We start from the raw sequence: 21,012 nt of genomic DNA, 5'->3' as shown, positions 1-21,012 counted from the left end.
CACACTAGAAACCCTAATGGGAAAGGTAGTTGAAGTGTCATTAATATGGATATTACCATATATTTTGCTTGAGTATTAGCAGTAGTCAGTGGGCTGTGTGTTTTTGTGTAAGAGCAAGTCCTTTCCTAATTAATTCACTAGACTTTCTATAAGGGCTGGAAGCCCTCAGTGTAGAGCTAAATGAAGTGTAGATTCTAGAAGTCTCCAATAGTTGTTTTGCTGTAACAATTTAACAAGCCTGATTGCAAGTGGGTCCAGATTTATCCTTTTTATTAGTGAAGTGTGACTTATGCCTTTGTAATATGATATTTGATTAAAGCTTGTAATGCAGAGCTGCTAGCCTATTGGTGTGTGGGGAAACACTGGTGCTTATGACCCATTTACTGGAGCAAGAGAGTTAAGAGTGGGAAACTGATAAATCAGCAATTAATTAAGATATAAATGTGTACAAACGTTTCCAAATATATAAAAAATGCTGCTGATAGTCTGAGTCAGCAGCTTATCAACCCCTGCATGGGCCCCTCAGACGGGCCTATTCAACTGTTTTTTGGCTGAAAATCAGGCAGATATTGATCACGTAGGTTTAAAAATCCCTGCATCAATTCGCCGATGCACTCCTGACAACATGATTCCCCGAGGGCCAAATATCGGATCAGTCTGATATCATCCCCCTAAAGGTAGGCATATCGGTGAAAGATACGCTTGTTTGGTGACCTTGCCAAATGAGCGGATCTTCATGTGTATGACCACCTTTAGATAAACATATATTTACGCCTCCTCTGCTGAAATGATTGCTAATGTAAAAAAATAAATATTGTCCAATTTGCAGACAGAGGTCTAAAGAATAAAACAAAACACTTTACGCTACCTGTAAACCAGAGTCTGTAGTTTATTAACGATCATAGAATGCCATTTAGTCCTATGGTTTGCACTATATATGGTATTCTTAGCTTATCAGCTACATCAAGTTACCAGTATAATACCTAGTGGCCCTAGTTACCAGTATAATACCTAGTGGCCCCTTTTCCTTTGTTTTTATAAAGTACATAATTCTAAATAGAATGAAAAAGCAGGAAGTATATTTCTTTATATATCTTTCTTAAAGAATCATTCTGATGACAGGTCAATGCTATATCAAGGCAGTGCCAGCCTACTGGCCACCCAAAATGATATCAGAATTTACTCAAACCATGTGTTAAATACTTACCTTGCCCAGCTGGTGTAAATAACCGCTACAATTTATATTAGAACACGTAGGGTGTAAAGAATAAACTAATGTGCACATAACATCCAATACAACTCACAAAGTTTCTTATTTACTTTAAAAACTTTATTTAAATTAAAACATAAATATCTGAGAAATGTTTTCACTTGTATAAAAGCAAAGTAACATCTACAAAAAAAAAAAAAAAGAATCAATGTTGTATGTACTTTACAGGACAGATAAAAAGGTACTGCCTTTGGCATCCGTATGTTTTCAAGAATCAAAATCATTTGTTTTCTACATAATAAGTGAAGTGAAGGCTTAGAAATATCTGTAATGCAATTGATCAGGTTGGAAAATGCTATCTGTTGCTGTCGTTAGAGGCTCATATGAAAATGTACTTAAGAGTTATCACGCCTACACAGAGAGATTTCACCTTCACAAGACAAAGACGAGCTGAATAGAGACAAAGCTCCCGTGAAACCTCAAGGCTGAAAGGTGGCTGACATGAAGCGAGAATCTCTATAGAAGATATTTTTCAGAAAATAGCTTTCTGCATAGTACTAAATATATTGTGTCATCCCCAAAGACTTTTGTATTTGCTTTTACAGCACTTCTAAATACAAAAGGTTACAAGGTTTTCCCACATTCCCTTGCACAGGTGAAATCTTTCCGCAGTAGAGTTGCTTTTGAGGCCTTTGCAGCCATTGTGCGGAAGATAAACAATATGTATGTTGGGGTGTATGAGGTCTTAGCAGATATGGTGAATACTAATGACAAAAGCCTTAGCACTGCTTTACCACCAATTTTATAGATGTCTTTTATTTATGGCAAAAAATGCAGAGTCTGCTTACACTTTGCCAAAAGGAAAAAAGCTATGAACAAAAACAAAATCTCAAAACATCTTAGTAAATTCATAAAATATAGCTGTGGACATATGTATTTTCTTGCACAACTAAAGTTTTGCATCAGACTTTTAGGTCCTGTACATTTACATGGTAGCAGCCCTGTGTGATATAAAGTAACTATTATACACATCCACGTAGCTACACACAAACTTGCCAAATAGGCCGGTGTATGTGACAGGGACATGAACATTGGCACAAAAGGCACATGTGTAGTTTATCCGTGTTACTGAGAATGAGAACATAGTGTTTTTATAAAGAAAGTGTGTTCAGGTAATGCTAGAATATCTAAATAATCAATGAAAAAAAAAAAAAGACATTCAGAATAAAAAAAATAAATAAACTTTTGCCTTAAAAAACCCCCAATATTGAGCTCCCCCCACAAACTTTCAATTCATTATAAACTTTCAATTCATTATAAATTCATTACATAAGGTGACTGGAACTGTTTATGCCTTAGGTGGAAGAACATTGTTATGTTTATATGGATTTATATCCACATTCACCTTTAGCAAAGCCCTACCAATATGGTAGGAATGTTCTCTTTGGGTTCAGGCTATTACTCTGGAGGAGCCGACCATGGATCTCCAACTCTCTAATGCAGAGTTGGGTAGAGAAGACGAGTTAGGACAGCACGGCTGGTGGTAGTGAGTTTGCCTTATCTCTTCCTCGCTCATCAACACAGAACTAATTCAACTGGCTACCAGTATAATTAAGAAGAACAATGTATCTACATTGAGGTGAGTGTGTAAATAGACCTCTCAACTTGCTTAGTTTACAGTGTTTCATACTATATTACAAGGCAATAAGGCATGTTTTTCAATCCCTAGTCTTCTCTTTGAGAGCTCAGAATCATTTTGCATATGGTTGACTTGCCATGGCAGTGTGAGAGAAAATGCGGTAAGAGACACTCTTGGGGGTAAAGCTCACAAACCTCAGCTGGAACAACTGTTTGTACAATTAGATGTTTGCAGAGAAGGAAGTGCCCAAGAGCTCTACTATCCACCAGCACTAAGCTTGCACCAGCAGCAGTTACAGTGAGACTACATTTTAGAACATGTGACCTCATAACCAGATAGTAAGAACAACTGAGCTATTCTTTGAGGATCACATGTCAATAATGTTCATAAACATGTAAAATCCATTCCAGGTGAGAGTTTCACTTGAAGAGTTGAACATTACTTACATTCTGATGCACTTTAGTTGGAACAATTTTTTTTATAATCTGTTAAGACTCATGCATGGCATGAACATTCTGCATTGGTCCTAAAAATAGAGAAGAGACTAATTTTTTTATTTCACCTATGTACAACTGTGCCTCATGTGAAAGTTGACCACATACTCTGCATTAGTCCTCTGCACAGAAATTGCAAACGGCTCAAATGGATGAAATGTAAAGGCCACCAGCCTGCGCACTGTGTGGTTAATGGGTCGCCCAAGAAGACCAGCTTGAATTTTAAACTTTAGAAGACCAGAATCTCTTGCATAAAACCTGAAAGAAATAAACATAAGTGTAAAAACCAAACATGATTAATGGTTACTTATCTGAGAAGCAGAGGCCAACAAATCATCTTCTGTGGCAAAACATAGCATGGAATCTAATGGAAGTGAAATGAAGGTTTCATTGACAATAACTGGCATTTTTAATGGTTCTTTTTCTTCTTTTTATATCTTGGAATTTAAACTAATACATAGCTATGGTAACTCCCTAATTAGATTAACAGTGGTTTGGATGAGAGATAATAATTAGTACAGCATCACAACAGAAATTAAAATAAAAATATAGCCCTGCCTCATTCAGGTTGCTATGATTTCTGATTCTACCAACCGGGCAACAAGTAAACAAACAAAAGTAAAATAACTAAAACAGTGACCAACTGGAAATATCACATAGATCCTAATATTCCATTCACATTTCCCTAGGACTGGGTTTCATATGTGGCTCTGGCATCCAAGTACACAGATGCCCAAACAGCCCCCACCAGCCCAATAAATAGTGACTGTCTGTGGCATCTAACAGCAACCCCTTTGGCATTTGCCAGAATTCAAAGATTGCCAGTCCGGGCCCGAGGTGTAGGAGGTGTTCTAGGCTACCTTACTGCACTTATTTTTCCTTTAAACTGCATAGCCATTGAAACTGAGCTGGAGGGTCCAGATAGCAATAGTTTTCCCTCTGCGTCTAGTTGGATCTGGCTTTGTTTTTTTCATTTGACACCAACTCATCTTTGGCAGCTTTCACTGCAACTTCTATGTAAATCCCTGCATTTAATGTCCCCTTTTAAACAGATCATGCCATAATTATAAAAAAAAAAGTCTTTAATTAACAAAATGTGGCTTAGAAAATGTGTATTGCAAACACTGCTGCTCACAGTACTGAATTAAAGCAGATATAATCAGCCGGCATTGCCCGACATCCTATCAAAGCAGGTATCAGATATCAGCAACACAGGATCATACCACCTGCTGTTTAGGACAGCCACATACATTTATTCTGCTATATTATTATTATTTGGGGATTTCAGCCTTTCCATTTATAATATAAGGTCTGAGCAGATGGGCAAGGCTTAGCAGAACAGAGAGCGGTGTAGAGAAGAAAAGAAGGCGTTAAATGTAGCCTATTCACCATGAGTACCATAAAGCAAAGTTTCCATGGTAACGCTTCCCCCCCCCTTTGAATTCACAAAAAGACAATAAAAAGTGAAAGAGCTTCAGTGGAGGGACGGTGATGTTTTTGGTGTATTGCAATAATTGTGAAACATTTTGTGCCTGCTTATTTGTAACTCAAAAATGACTTCTGTTTTAAAAAGCCCAAGCCTTGCTGGCGGGCAGATCGAGAGGGGAAAAAGAGAAGGTATCTGGAGCTGTACACAGCTTATATATTACACATGTAATCTCTAATCATTTACTAAAAAATACACTTTTGCTTCAAAATGCCATACACTGCGTAATGTTTCTTCATAACATTGTGCCCTAAAACACATTAACACAAAAATAACAGATAGCACGGGCAGGCAGAAAATATACCACTGTTTACCAGTTGAGAACATCATAATAAAAAACTATTAAACTCATTCAATTCATCACATAATATAGGAGTCAATAGTGCCAATAAAACTGTAAGCTCATGGAGTAATAGTTTGGTTTTTTTTAAAGGAGAAGGAAAGTCGTGGCATTTTACTGTCAGTAGATTCATTCAGCACGGCTGGTGGTAGTGAGTTTGCCTTATCTCTTCCTCGCTCATCAGCACAGAACTAATTCAATTCACAGAACTAATTCAGTAGATACATTAGTGCCACCTAGAACACTATATGTATTCAGCAGAATTACTATACCTGAGTAAACAGCTCTAGAAGCTCCATCTGAGAGCAGCTGCCTTTTTAGCTTGGTCTTGGTAGCTTCCTGCTGCACTTATAGCCGTTGGAAGCTCAGCTCAGACATTCCAAAGGGTGGGGGAAGTGAGTTCTTGCATTCTTATGGGACGGGGGATCAGGAGAAGGGAGAGGGAAAGAGGAGAGAACTGAACAGACTCAAGCCCTAAACCTGAATGAGCCCTAAAAGAGAGGAAGTTTGATACCAAAGAACATGTTCCCAAAAAAGGAGACAAGAAATCCAGTGTTTCTTTTGATAGAGGACTCAGGGCAGCTCAGTGCTTATAGCTGTATTTACATAGACCTTTCTGATAAAGCTTACTTAGTTTTTACCTTTAACTGCTGGGGTATGGAAAGCCGAAAAGACGTACACGAGAAAGGCAAATAACTCTAAAACTATAAAAAGTAAATAATGAAGAGTGAATGCAAATTTGCTAGAAATAGGACATATTAAAAGTTACTTAAAGGAGAACCACCCTTTCAGGTGTTACCTGTAACCTTGTTGTAAAACTGGTGAACCAGTGCAGTTATTGGTTATAAGCAGTTAAGAGTACTCAGTGATGTGAAGCTACATGTTATATCACTGTATAAAGGTCTACTTTTTCAGTAGCGTAACAGGGTGCATTCTTTCTACCAGGGTTATATAAAGTGCAGTGCTAGGTAGGCTGTACATTGATTACTAGGAACATCTCTAGCCCCTAAAATCTAGGATGTGTGAACACCCAAACACTGTGTTCAAAAATACAAGAACAGTGGCAATGCCCCATGGAAGATGCTGAGCACATGGTTATAAAGGGGGTACATAAATATAAATAAAGAATATTTTTTAAATCTGTTTGCATTTTCTGTTAATTTGCAAGTGCTCAAGTCATGTATGCAAAAGAGCAGAATACGAGAAGAATGAAGCAGAAGGCTGTTTGGGAGTGAAGATGCTGGCAGGGGTTTATTGGGCGAGTATTTAGTGCTGAATACATAGTAAACATTCTGGCACCGTATTATAACGTCCAAAGGCAAATGTGCAATGAACAATCATCTGCTACAGTCTTGCTAAATGCCATAACACAAAATGTCAACTGGCAATTTTTTCATTAGAAAACTAATCTTAGCCATGATGGTGCATATGCAAATGTATAATCAAATGGGAAACCCACAATCTGTGTTCGTCTATTACATCACATGATAGAAGTGGCTTTCTGCCACTGTTTGTTCTTAAAAAGGCCAGTGACATTTACTGACTTGCAGTGCTGTTCAATTTTTAGCAGCAGTAGAATTGGAATGTAACTGTAATATATGTTGCTGGGGGGGAGGGCTACTCACTTATGAACAGTGGGTTGTATTTCCATGCATTAAGCCTGGCAGCGCTACATGAAAAGGTCTGGTCTCACTGAGCCTGGACTTTGTGCCAAGTGAAAGTCTACAATTCAAGGCCTACATACAGTCATGTCAAAAAGTTTGGGAACCCCTGTCAGCCGACAATAATTTACACCACTTTCAACAAGAAAGATAACAGTGATAGGTCTTTCATTGAGGTGTTTTCTGAACAAAGATTTTAAGGGAAGCAGTACTTAGTTGTGTGAAATTAAATCAAATGTGAAAAACTGGCTGTGCAAAAATGTGTGTACCCTTGTAATTTTGATCATCTGAATGCATGTAACTGCTCAATACTGATTACTGGCAACACCAAATTGGTTGGATTAAATTGTTAAGCCTTGAACTTCTTGGCAGGTGTGACTAATCACGAGAAAAGGTATTTAAGGTGGCCAATTGCAAGTCGTGCTTCTGTTTGACTCTCCTCTGAAGAGTGACAACATGGGATCCTCAAAGCAACTCTCAAAAGAAAAACAAAAGAAAACAAAGATTGTTCAGTATCATAGTTTAGGGGAAGGCTACAAAAAGCTATCTCAGAGGTTTAAACTGTCTGTTTCTGTAAGGAATGTAATCAGGAAATGGAAGGCCACAGGCACAGTTGCTGTAAAACCCAGGTCTGGCAAGCTAAGGAAAATGCAGGAGCAGCATATGTGGAGGATTGTGAGAATGGTTACAGACAAGCCACAGATGACCTCAAAGGCCTGGAAGACCATCTTGGTGCAGATGGTGTATCTGTACTTCGTTCTACAATTCAGCGCAATTTGCACAAAGAACATCTGTATTGCAGGGTGATGAGAAAGAAGCCCTTTCTACAGAGGGAAAAGTACAATATTCTGGAATGGCCGTCACACTCCCCCGACTTGAATATCATGGAAAATCTATGGAATGATTTGAAGCAGGCTGTCCATGCTCGGCAGCCATCAAATTTAACTGAACTGGAGAGATTTTGTATGGACGAATGGTCAAAAATACTGCCATCCAGAATCCAGGCACTCATCAAAGGCTATAGGAGGCGTCTAGAGGCTGTTATATTTGCAAAAGGAGGCTCAACTAAATATTGATACAGGGATACAGACCCATACCCTCATGATATCTGTGCAGCCAAGCTATCTACTGTTGCCTTCAACTGCTTTATCTCAACATCAAGTTTGTAAAAATGCTTATGAAATGCATGTACCTCAAACACAGAAACACAATGAATAAGCTTGCACATATCCTAATGAGTTGCCTAGCAACCACGCATAATTTCTTGGCAAGTATAGTTAGAATTTTAATTATAATAAACATTGTTAGACTGTATGTACACAGAAGCAGAAATAGTAGAGCGCGCTATTTACCTACACGGAACCATAGCAAAATAGAAGAATGTTTTTTGCTCAATGTGGTAAAGGTAATTTTAAGTCTGGAGCTGCTATACATGTCCAAAGACAAAACAGCCCTATAACAGTAAAAGTGACCATACATGGGCAGATTTAAGCTGCCGATTCAGGTCCTTCAGACAAATTCAGCAGCTTATCTGCCTGTGTATGGGCACCCCGGACCAATTTTAGGCCAGATCTCAATCGGGCAGGTTTGATTCTCCGTTGGAACGGGGACTGCATTGGCTTATTGATGAGGTTCCCTATCCGACTGTGCCTATGCCCGCAATTGTAATTCAATTGTTTGGCCCTAGGTCCAAACAATCAAATTAGCTCGATATCGCCCATCTTGGGCATATCGAGAGATCTGTTCATTTGGCAACCTTGCCAAACGAGCAAATCTTCCTGTGTATGGCCACCTTTAGGGGTAGATTTATTAAAATGTGAGATTAGAGTTCGACACATTAAAATCCACGCACTTTCTATTCATTCCTATGGAATTTATTGAAGCATATTTAGCAATTGGTAAACTAACTTTCACCCACTGATAAAATTTCTTCTACGAATCCTATAAGAAGGAAGAGAAAGTTAATTTTTCTGTGGTGAGCTTTAATTTTGTGGTAAGATCTTAAAAATTGGCATGTATGGCCATCTTCAATTTGGTTTTTAATTCTGCCTTGTAATAGCTGCTAACTGCGCCAAATATTTCCTGTAAAGCACTGGCCCTTTATAGTTACTATTAGCTGCAATCACTTGGCCAGTAATATGAAAAAGAGTAAAAAAAACAAACAAAAAAAAACGTATTTTTTATTTAACTGAGTTATATTTTCATGTTTGAATGTTTTTAGCCATTTCATTACCACCAGGTCAGAAACCCTACCAAGGCGGGATAAAGTTGATCAGTTTTTGATTCCCCTTTTAGGGAAGTAAGCATAATTTGAATTATTAAAATATACTATCTACCCTCAAAATCAATATATTTTCTGAATGCCACAGTTACCAACCCAAGCAACCACAAAACAATTTATATCAGAGTAAAGACCAGTTTTGAGGTTCAGAATTTGTGTAGGTTACCCCTTTAGCTAATAACAAGCTTACAGATAGATACATTTTTGCATCAGCCAAAGTTTTAAAACTACCTAGTGATGCAAATAAAATCTTTTCACAGACCTTACATTAACTGGCCTTGGGTTGGGTTTCCACATCTATGAAATCAAACGGGTATTTTCCCAAATTAGCTTTAAAGCTAGGCTTCCTGCCTATCTTGAAGAGCAAACAGGCACTCTCCCCAAATTTTACTCAAATTGGCCTTCAAGCTGGACTTCCGTGAGTATTTACGGCACCAAAGCAAACAGACATTTTTACAAAATCCCACCATAAATTGTCTTCGGGCTGCCATTCCCACAGACTTTGGCCCACTTTATGATGGGCTAGACCCACACTTCAGTAATAACTGGGTAGCGAGATAGTGCCCTTACCAATGAGTGGGCAGTCTGGCTAATATTCACTTTTTACCAGCATTATGCCTCAATATATTATTGCACCTAAACAACCTTGAGATTAAAAAATTGAAACACACAACCCTATTATTCCCACATTCATTTCCTTTTATAACGCATTATCCTTGTCTTCTTAGGCTCCACTAGTAACACCCTAATGAGACCCCATGCAATCTACTAGCAAAGGCAAATTGGAATCCCCTGGCTCTTGGTTTGCATACTGAAGATGCTACTTTATTGCCAGAAAAAGAATAGAGTAAACTAAAAGGGTGTCAGGCTGCAGTGATGCCCTGTTTATTATTAATACAATTTTACTAGTAATCCGGTTCTTTTTATGTCTCTGAGTATTTGCTTAGTCATTTAGCTAAAAGCTCTCTGGCTGTTTGAAGCTCTCTAGCTGCTTTTAGATGCAGTACCTGGAGTATTCCACAATGATATTAATGATATTTTTTATACAAATATTACCAGCTTATATGCAAAAGAGAAGAAACCAAAGAAAATGTTAAAGCCCTAAATATATTTTGCATTCTTCTGCCTTCCCATTAGGCATCATAACAATGCATCGCCAGTAATTTTAAAGGCAGTTTCGGCGTTTTGATTCCTTGTTTCAAAAGAAAGAATAAAGCTTCTTTTTTTTCTCAAAACTGACCAAAATGTTTTTAACTCTCCAATGTAAAGCAATTTGCTACATACAAAGGAAAATTCTCAGCAATTTCTTACAATGTTACCAACAACTAAAATTACAATTTAAACAGCTTGTAATCAAAGACCATTTTCAAAGCAGTTACTCTCATTTACATTCATTACATCTAGTCCAAAAATGCAAGATTGCTGGGAAATTAAAACAAAAAAAACAACATGTAGGATACCCACAGCCCATGTGATTGTTTGGCTATTTTGCTTTTATTCAGTGCGTTTCTATAGAGCAGTGCAATTTAGGTTTAGACGAGCAGCATGAAGACACAGAATAGCACCACGCCAGGTACTTTACATTTGCAAGCTGAACACTTTGGAGAAATTTTTAAACTATGGAAGAAAATCTTGTTTGGCAGTATGTGGATTAAAACCTGTACAGAGATAGCCTCATGCTTATAGAAGCTGCTCCTTAACAGATTATTTTAGCACAGTTGGTCATCAATGCACTAGAACTTATTTCTTAAAAGTGGACATTTGTAGTAATCCTCAGTAATACAAAAATTAAGCAACGTACATTATTCCCTGACAGGGGGTCATGTAACAACACTTATAATGAAATGCATTTCTGGCCCTCTCTACAAACCAGGTGGATTATGGGGGGCTCTGGTTAGCCTCAAATTTTAGCAGCCAGTACTTGTGAGACAATAACTCTTAAAATCCTTGCTACTGAAATCTACTGTAAAATAGAAAATATATGCAACATTTCAAAGCTGGTTTAAGCTTTAAGGTCTCGCTTTCCTTGCTTTTGTTGAAGATTTAATAAATTCAAGGTTTTATTTAGAAAGACAACTTGAGTGCATGACTTACTATACAGGTATGGGATCCATTATCCAGAAAGCTCAGAATAATTGGACTCCATTTTAATAAAATAATTGAGAATTTTAAACCTTATTTCCTTTTTATCTGTAATAATGCATCAGTACCTTGTACTTGATGCCAACCAAGATATAATTAGTCCTTATTATAGGCAAAAACAATCCTATTTGGTTTTTAATGTTCAAATAATTTGGAAAAGCCTTACCTATATGTACAGTACAAGACACTTCTAATTATCTGCTATGGGTGCCAGTTGCCATATTTCCTGCTTTTAACAAGGCCTTTAAAAACTTCAAAAGGACAACCCCAGCTATTTCTGACCACTGGATTGCATAGTTCTGTTTACTCTACAGGGGAATATTGCTATAAACACATCCAATAATTAGACTTTACATACTTTTATTTATTAGTTACTACATGCTGGCCCCAGGGCACAGGTGTTCAGCAATGCTAAGTTTTACAAGAAAGCCTTAAATGAATGAATGTGTAAACAACATGCTTTATTTTCATTTCTTCACTCTGAAGGTTTTTCAGAAACCTTAAATGCCTTTGTCAACAAAAAAATAGCATTATTTCAATTAATTTTTATATTTAAAACATAATTTATTGCCCCAAATATGTGACTGAGTTGAAGAACGGAAACCAGGGTAGCCAAGGAATCCCAGATCCATTTTGGGATTAGGCCATGAGACATTTTTTAGAATCCTTAAAGGGGAAGGAAAGGCTAAGTCACGTGGGGGTGCTAAAATGTTAAGCACCCCCAAGTGACTTGAATCGCTTACCTTGTACCCCGGGCTGGTGCCCCTGTTAGGAGAAAACAGCACCAGCCCGGAGCGATGCGCTTCCTCCTTCCGGTTTTCGCTAAGCCTTGACTGTGAGTCAGACGCATGCGCAGTTGAGTGAAAAAGCCGACTTCTCTGTTAAAGTTCGGCTTTTCACTCTACTGTGCATGCGCGCGCGGCGAAGGAGGAAGCGATCGCTGCTACCCCGGGCTGGTGCTGCTCTCTCCATACAGGGGCACCAGCCCAGGGTAAAAGGTAAGCGATTCGAGTCACTTGGGGGTGCCTAACATTTTGGCACCCCCAAGTGACTTAGCTTTTCCTTCTCCTTTAAAGGATATGTCAACCCCAAAAATAATGTTTTGCCTAATAAAATAAAACAGAATTCTAAGCAACTTTCCAATATCAATTTATTAAAAATGATTAGCGCTTTAAAAGGTATTAGTAAATGTAATTGTTATAAAAAGCAGCATTTGCTTAACTCCTGTTACTTTTTAAACAATGTTGCAAGTGACAGGCTCCTCCAGCAAGTCAGGTCTGTAAAATCTGCTGCCTTGTGTTACATTGTTTCAAACACCAGAGCCACCAGGGCAGAGAATAGAAAGGACAAGCAGATACTGCTTTTAATAGCAGTTATATATACATATAATTAAAACACCATTACAAATATGTAATGAATGTACATTGCAAACTTGCTTAGCGTTACGTTTTCTTTTATTAGGCAAGAAATTATTTTTGGGGTTGACATGTCCTTTAACATAAATACGATACATACCTTAAGTTAAATAATATCAACAGAGGAAATTTCAGTTTAATATACAACACTATTTGACATTTAAGTGAATAAAGATAACATTATACATAGGAACACAAAAGAAAGTATATAGCAACAAAGATAATCTCTGTGACATTGTAAAATATTGTTAAATGTTCACAGCTTACTCATACCTGATTGGATGATCTCCGCAAGTCTTAGGTCTCTCCATAACAGACACCCACTTGTCATCATAGCTGAAGAGGGATAGGTCAAGGTAAGGGCTACCACTGTATGATTGTGCACTGATTGGCAGTTGGCTCAGCAGCCTCCTCACCGCTTCTGTGTGGCCTCCATATTTTGCATTCACAATGGTGTCTTTGAAACTGCAATGCATATGTTAAAAAAAAGGTTTGACTGAAAAACAATGCAAACCATAAAAAAAAAAAAAAAACTTTGTATGCCAGATTCTGACATCCTCTCTGGATTTTAGTAAGAAAACCACTAAACATATTATAATGCCTAGTGTTATGCCTGTATTAGCCTACAAGTAGAAATTTATAGGTCATACATGGCTCATTTATTTATGTCTTACCTGCACAACACACCTACAATGCTGGCTGCGTTTACTGCTCAAAATGCTCGAGATTTGCCATATACGAGAAACACTGTAATGTTAGATTTTTATTTTTTAATTAGGGGTTAATTCACACCTGTGTTGACCAGCAGGCATGCCCCGGCTATATCCTTTTAAGAGGCTTATGATGCCAAAGTAGGGTTATTTGGACTGAAAGGCTGTAGCCAGTCAGACATGCAATGAGTTAAACCAAAATTCCTAGCTAGTATAAAGTTAAGCTGTTGATGTTGATTAATTGAATACATTAAAGGAGAAGGACAGGTAAAATCTAAGAAAGCTTTATCAGAAAGGTCTATGTAAATACAGCCATAAGAACTCACAGAAATGCTGCACTAAGTCCTCTATCAAAAGAAACAATTTCTTATCTCCTTCTCCTACCCCCTCCCATAAGAATGCTAAGAACCCCCTTAGGAATGGGTGATCTGAGCAATACAGCAGGAAGCTTCCTTACAAACTGTGCATGTAGAGGGATCTTGGTCTTGGTGCAGGAGCGTGGGATTATGGGAAATTTGTTTACAGAGCTCAGCAGTTTTTTTTCTATGAAGCTTCTGATCATCTGAATAGGCGAAATATGGGGAGACTTAAGGGCACTATTGAGAGAACTGAAGGTATGCCTGCAGCTTGAGACTAGCCTTTCCTTCTCCTTTAATGTAAACACAGCAGCTTTAGGGTTACAATAGGAGTAACAAAAGACCTGGTGCTAACAAAATCAATTAATTATTGACAAAAGGGGTGCTCTAAAAGGGACTTCAAATATTTTAGAACATATCTTGGGGAATTCAGACTAAATTAAGTTTTTCTTAAATGCACCATTTCATTATGGATCATTTTATTACTAATATATATTTTTTTAGGAATCAAATCCTGGATTCAGTTTAGGATCCAGCCAAATCCAAGCCTTTTTCAGCATGATTCAGATTTGGTCTAATTCAAGTGCCTGGCCAAACTGAATTTGAACCATTTAGGTCACTTGATTAAGGAAATTGCAAAATGTTTTTCATAGGATTAGGGGTGACAGACCCCTTTCAGGTATAATATGAACCATTTATTTCAAAGATAATGTTCTCACCGGCGCTGAATTTGTCTGGCAAAATTATTGCTGGAAGCGGAGCAAGGGAATTGAACAGCCTCACTATGAAGCGTAGCATTCCTGAACAAGTCACAGAAGTTTTCAAACAACTCCAACAATTCATTGGACGTATTCTCAAAAACAGCAATGACTTCAGTGGTAACCATGTTGTAAACGACAAAGAAAGAAGGCTGGGAAAATACAGGGGAAAAAAAGAGGGATCAAATATAGAGAAATAATAACTGAAAATAATTCTATAAGTCCATAAGTATATATAACAGGCATTCATATTATATACCGCCTCTTTAAGACACAGAACTTGTGAAAATACATAAATAAATTATTTTTGCACTTGTAGAGGTATGTGTATATAGAACAAAAATAGACTATTATAGTTTCTATGTACAGTGGCAATTAGGTAAACAGTGGCAATACACCTGGATATTGGGTCCTACAGAAATGAGCAGATATTACATTACGTCTTAAAGGGGTAGTTCACATTTAGGTTCACTTTTAGTATGTTATAGAATGGGCATTTCTTAACAACTTTTCAATTGGTCTTATTTCAGAATAGCACTCTCTAAAACATACTAAGGGGCAGATTTATTAAATTACGATCGAGCCGAATCCGACTTTTTCGTACCTTGCGTATTTTCGCAGATTTTTTCACAAATTTACGCAACTTTTTCGTACTGTGCGTCAAAAACTATACAACAAAATCATATTGCCGCGCTGAGTACAAAGGTTTCTACAGAGTGCTATTGAGTCCTATGAGAGGCTTCCAAAATCATGCACAGAAGGATCAAAATTGGAAAGGTTTTCCCGCCGTTTATGATCGTTCGATACAAAAATTTTGTGACTTTCGGATCGCCAATACGATATTATTGTGACTATTCAGATTTTTCCGGAAGCATTTTCGTGATATTTGCGATCATCAGAAATTATCGTATCTATCCAAATTTTTCCCATTTCGGGATTCAAACTCGTACTTTGATGAATGTGCCCCTAAATGTTAATGTAAAGGTAAACAGTTGGGGAATAGTTGTATTTTCGAGGGCTCCTACACACCACTAAGTAATGGTGCTGGGCCCTGGATGATATACCACTAAATAAACAGTTAGGGGTCAGTTTTAATAAAACTAAATGGGGAATCTGAATGCTTTCACAGTTGAACTTGATGGACCCTATGTAACTATATGTAATACTTTCCTGACACAAAAGCAGGGAAAAGTTATGCACAAATTAATAATGTATAATGAAATAAATAAATTACATGTGATCAATTTGTATAATCATTTACAGATCTCTGTTCTGGAAATACAACTGACACCATCCAACAAACAGCTGTCAGTCAGTGCACTGTCCTGGGCCCCATATTCTGTAACTTTGGACTGAATTACAAGTCCATCTCAGGGCACATAATTCTAAGGACTTCTAAACATTATCATATTATACGACATTCATGTTTAAACATGCTTAACCCCAGTAAAAACTGAGAGACAGCTGGCAACTACCTTAAGCTTTCCATTACCCTGATGTGTATAATCATTTCTTTTAAAGCGTGTTCATATGCTAAAGTACTGTCAAACTGGGTACAATTTCCAAAAGTTAACACCTTTAACCTTCATTAAACAGGTATAAGCCTCAGGTGCCTTTAACCTGCTTTTATAGATCATGATAATATTAGACATTTGAAGAAGTTAAGCGCTGCTTTTTCTTTAAAGAGTATTATGGGGTGCAGGTTATCTGCAACTGAATTGCAGTCTACACAGGGGGCTATAATATTTTTGTCACAGTGCTGTCATTTAAAAAATCTAAATTCATTTATAAGCATGATTACACCCTTTAGAGAGAACATACTGTAGTAAAGGCTTTTACATTTTTCACTTAGCAAAATCACTAGTAAACAGCTTCCACTCCCTGTAGTTATTTTAAATGTTAAAGTTGCAAATGGGGTTTTTTTTATACATTCCAAGAGCTTGTAATATGCACTTTGGAGAGAACAGTTTTATGACAAATTGGCATAGGAAGGTATCAAGCAAAAAGAAAGCTGGAATAAAATCTCCACTGGAGTGAAAAAAAATTGTCCAATTATTTTCTATGCATTTTTCCTACAGTTGACGTAGTTTGTGTAAACATAAAATGAAATTGTTATCTTAAAATTATTGATTTAATAATAATTCTGTGCTTTTCCTATCATGTTTAATTATAACCCTTGTTGATTTTTAAATATGCCTACTAACCTATATGATTAACATATATTCAGATAGACTTATAGAGATACTTCAAAAATCCCAAGAACTAGACAACCACATCATTTATCTCTTACAAAAAAATCTCTCACAACTTTTCACATCAGTCGTGGGGACTCTCTATGTCTGTGGCTAGAAATGGGTGTCATTTGGACAAACTGGTATAAATGAGTAAGGTGAACTTGGCGGAATGCTAATGCAGGTTAAACTGAAGTAGTGCATGCAACATCAAAACTCCAATAACAGACCTCACTTTTGCTCAAATGCAACTTCTATATATTACGTCAAGAAAGCAATACTAAACAATACAATAATGTATTAATGTACTCATTCTGATATGTATTAAGGCACCCTACTTATTGTGGCCCTGGAGACCATCAGCATCTTGTGTTCTGCTCTCAGACAGAACATGCTCGGAGAGGCTGCCAGGGAAGTCAGCAGTTGTTTGGCAGTCAATGTCCAATTGTTTGGAGAAGTACATTTTTAAATTACACTTAAAGCCATGTATAACCATTTTTCTAAAGGCTTCAGCAAGCTCTTTCAGTATAAACATGGTGACTAAAAACTAAATATTTACATAATTTATATAAATATTTACATATTTATATAAACTCTATCAATGCCCTAATTATTTCCAGATGAATATAATTTTAGGTATTTTAACTAGTGATAAATGTAGGGGTGTAGTTAAATGATAAACAAAATATATATATTATATATAACTCAAACAATGAACTCTCCATTGCAATGTTTAGAAAGGAGTCCTTCACCTTGGTCTTTATTTTTAATATTTTTTAAATTATTTTGCTTCTTCTGACTCTTTTCAACTTTCAAATGGGGGTCATTGACCTCTGCAGCCCATAAACTATTGTTCTTGGAGACTACAGTTTTGTTTTTATTGTTATTATTACTTATCTTTCTATTTAGACCCTCTCCTAAATATAATTTAGTTTTTTATTCAAACCACTGCCTGGCTGCTAAGGTAATTTGAACCCTAGCAAATAGTTAGCCTACAAATAATAAAAAATGAAGACTGCAGATTGTCACAGAATTGTACTCTCTACATCAAACTACAACTAATTTAAAAGGCGAACACAACCCCTTTAAAGGACATTTTAAAGGTCAGAAATGTGATTTCATATATATCTAACATGATGTTTTCACAGGTAAAATGGATCAATTTTTTTAAAGAAAGGGAAGTACAAAGCTACAGAGGCTGGCCTCACAGTCATATTGGAGACAGGATGAAAATTGTTTCCACTTCTAAAGCAAACTGGATTCTTAATCTGAATAAATTAGTAGCTATAAAACTACTATCCAAGCAAACTTGTACAGCTATGCCACAAGGGGACAGTTGCAATGCTAAACCTGTAAGAACATGTGTTAACAGACTTCAAAACTTGCTTAGCTGAGATTTATTGGTAGTATTAACAAAGAGAAATTTTTATACCTGTACCTGTGAGGGGTCATTGACCCTAAGAGTAACCACATCCTCACTGGTGTACTTAATAAAAAGGTGATTTTCATCCAATAATTGCATTTTCCACATCCGAAGTTGCCTCAACTGGTCAAAATACTGGAAGAACCTTCTCTTGGCCATGGCACTGCCATCCCGCTCAGCCCTCCTCCATAGATATACTAGAAGTCTGTGCTTTAATGAATTTATAAAGGGTTCCTTATATAAATTTGCCATTCCTGTTTGAGTTTCCCGTTGTACTTCTGGGTAAACAGCGGACAATATTAGAAGGTCGTCTTCATAACAGAAGCGGCCAATAGTTCGAACATCGATAAATGTTCCCTCTGGGGTCACCTGAAAAACGTGAATTGTTTGCTGCTGCACAGAGAGGACTGCCAAAATATTTTTGTACAAATAAAGTCCTTGATTGTGGGAAAGGATAATTTTATCACATTTGAATGTTCTCGAGTCACAGAGTTTCCCAGTGTGGAGGTCTATAATATGCAAAGAGTAGTCTTCCAGAGGGGATCTTGGGTTGGGAGTCACTGATTCACTGTTACGATAGATTTCATAAAAGGGTGGATAAGGTTCCTCAGGAAGATAGGCTGCAGACCCCACAATTACATAGCGACAGTCATCTGTAAATAAGCTACACTCCCGATTTAGGTGTTCTCCATTGGAAGCCACATTTGTAATATTGAGAAGAACAAAAAAACGTTCAAAAAGTTTACCACGGATGTTTACAGACCTCTGGTCATTAGAATTTGCCAATATTTCCCCTTCATACCCATGTAAGAGATCTTCCGCTGCCTGACAGCCCTGATACTCATAGATTTCAAGGGAGGTCTGATCTGAAGAAAATGCAATAAAATACCTGCCATCAGGTGAAAATTTGCGAAGAAAACAAGGTGGCTTTTCCACATTCACCACAGTGTAGTTTGGAAAGACATTCTGATGGAAAATTCTCACTTGATGCCAGTGAGAACCAGGTTTTCCTGAACTGATTTTTCGGAGTTCAAGTCGGTGAATTACATTTTGGTTCTGAATTCTTCGAGGTCTGATTGTTGGAGTGTCATTATCCATCATAAACATCACGTCGTTTTTTCTGATAAACAAAAAAACACAAATGGAACATTTACAAGGGTAATTTTAGCAGTCTTACAACACAGCTATTATAATCAGATAACCAGTTTTAAGTACTTAAGATGCTCATACACGTTAAGATCTTCTCTCTCCCGATATCGGGCGAATTCAGTCGTTTGGCCACGGGGCCAAATGATCGAACTAGAACGACGGTAATAGGCGCAGTCGGTTCGATGACCGCATCAACCAGCCGATGTGGTCCCCGATCTGACAATTTTTTAACCTGCCCAATTGATATCTGCCTGATTTCAGGCCAGATATTGGTGCCCCTACACAGAGTGATAAGCTGCCGAATCGGTCTAAGGGGGCGATATTGGCAGCTAGAATCGATCCGTGTATGGCCACCTTTAGAAACAATATGCTGAACTATTAAAATGCTTGCTCAGAACAAATGTGTACCCCTTCTGACTACAAAACCCTTCATGGCTAGCCCACAGCCCCCCAAGTAGCCAGAGAACAATGCAATCTGATAAGAAAACGTGCCAGTGCTGTCTCTAGGCCCTTTTGCCAGGCACACCATTGGGCATTTCCCTGTTACCCTGCTCCCCTCCTGCCCAGACCCTGGTAGATATTTGTATTCGGAAACTGGTAGCACTTTGTTTACAGAAACACCCAGTCCTATCAACTTCTACCAAAACTGCTGGGGAAGAACACTAAAAATTTGCAACTTAACACCTTCCAATACTAAAGGTAAAAGAATGGCAAAGATAATTACTATATTGTATTTAGTATTTCTATCAGACAAAGACAGAGAAGTTATAATATAACACAAAAACAACTAGTTATAGTATTATTCTTGACTAGAAAGCTGTGCTCAGTTAAGCTATAGACACAAGTTCACACAACATACTGTAGGGCACATTTTTTTATCATACAAACAAACTATTGGGATTAAAGCAGCACATTAACCATTTCTGTGTCGGGCACCTTCGAATTTGTTTTGTGTATGTGTGGCATAGAGCAAAGCGCAATGTACAAATGTACAACCTACGTTGCAGCACTCAGTGGCGGATTATCAGCTCGGCGCCCCAGGCACTTGCCCAGGGCCCGCCTAGTTTTAGGGGCCCGGTCCTCCTCCCGGACTCGCCGTGTCTGGCCGGTAGCGTCTACTTCCTATCCTCGGAAAGGACCTCGATGACATCACGATCACGTGCCCGTACCATGTGATCACCCTGCGGAGGATTAGCTAGTTAGTGAGCGGAACATTCAAAAGGAGAAAAAGTGATATCTGAGCTCTGGCTACTGCTTTGCTCTGGGAAATGGCGGGCAGCGAAGTCTTCATGCAATCTGACACACAATGCCCCTGGTACGAGCTTTGCCAACTCGTATTGTAGGCTCAGCACAGTGTGCCATTTCTAGCTTAGGCTTTAGGGGAAACAGTGTCATTCATTTTCTGGTGGGGAGGTGGGGGGTGGTAGGGATTCACTGTTCTACTTGCTGGGTAGTGGGGGGGATACCCAGTGCCATTTGTTGGTGAGTGGGGGGGATACACAGTGCCACTTGCTGGGGAGTGGGGGGGATACCCAGTGCCATTTGTTGGTGAGTGGGGGGGATACCCAGTGCCATTTGTTGGTGATTGGGGGGGATACCCAGTGCCACTTGGTGAGTGGGGGGGATACACAGTGCCACTTGCTGGGGAGTGGGGGGGATACCCAGTGCCATTTGTTGGTGAGTGGGGGGGATACCCAGTGCCATTTGTTGGTGATTG

General features: G+C 38.1%; 1 protein-coding gene across 5 annotated transcripts; it reads right to left on the bottom strand.

Moving 5' to 3' along the window:
• Positions 1-1,308: 1,308 nt before the first annotated feature.
• On the bottom strand, positions 1,309-20,524 carry det1 (DET1, COP1 ubiquitin ligase partner). 5 transcript variants are annotated; one of them, XM_018092469.2, is made up of 5 exons: positions 20,232-20,524; positions 18,156-19,266; positions 14,454-14,644; positions 12,942-13,133; positions 1,309-3,601 (listed from the first exon to the last, which is right to left on the bottom strand). In XM_018092469.2, the coding sequence occupies exons 2-5, from the start codon at positions 19,251-19,253 to the stop codon at positions 3,412-3,414; spliced, it is 1,671 nt and encodes a 556-aa protein (XP_017947958.1). In that variant the 5' UTR covers positions 19,254-19,266; positions 20,232-20,524; the 3' UTR covers positions 1,309-3,411. The 5 variants fall into 5 exon arrangements, with proteins under 5 accessions (XP_017947958.1, XP_004912704.1, XP_004912705.1 ...); XM_004912647.4 differs by having other exon boundaries at positions 20,292-20,523; XM_004912648.4 differs by having other exon boundaries at positions 20,296-20,523.
• Positions 20,525-21,012: the final 488 nt, after the last annotated feature.

Source organism: Xenopus tropicalis, chromosome 3 (genome assembly GCF_000004195.4).
Source record: "Xenopus tropicalis strain Nigerian chromosome 3, UCB_Xtro_10.0, whole genome shotgun sequence".
In the NCBI taxonomy this organism is placed as follows: Eukaryota; Metazoa; Chordata; class Amphibia; order Anura; family Pipidae; genus Xenopus; species Xenopus tropicalis.
This window is presented reverse-complemented; position numbering and strand designations above follow the sequence as displayed.

What these genes read in the sequence shown, in the direction of transcription:
- det1 (XM_018092469.2), bottom strand. Translation starts at nt 19,253, where the DNA reads ATGTTTATGATGGATAATGACACTCCAACAATCAGACCTCGAAGAATT. An exon ending in ATGACCCCTCACAGGTACAG is followed by an intron (nt 14,645 to 18,155) that starts GTATAAAAATTT and finishes GTATTTTCCCAG; the next exon opens with CCTTCTTTCTTTGTCGTTTA. An exon ending in TGCGGAGATCATCCAATCAG is followed by an intron (nt 3,602 to 12,941) that starts GTATGAGTAAGC and finishes TATTTCTTTCAG; the next exon opens with GTTTTATGCAAGAGATTCTG.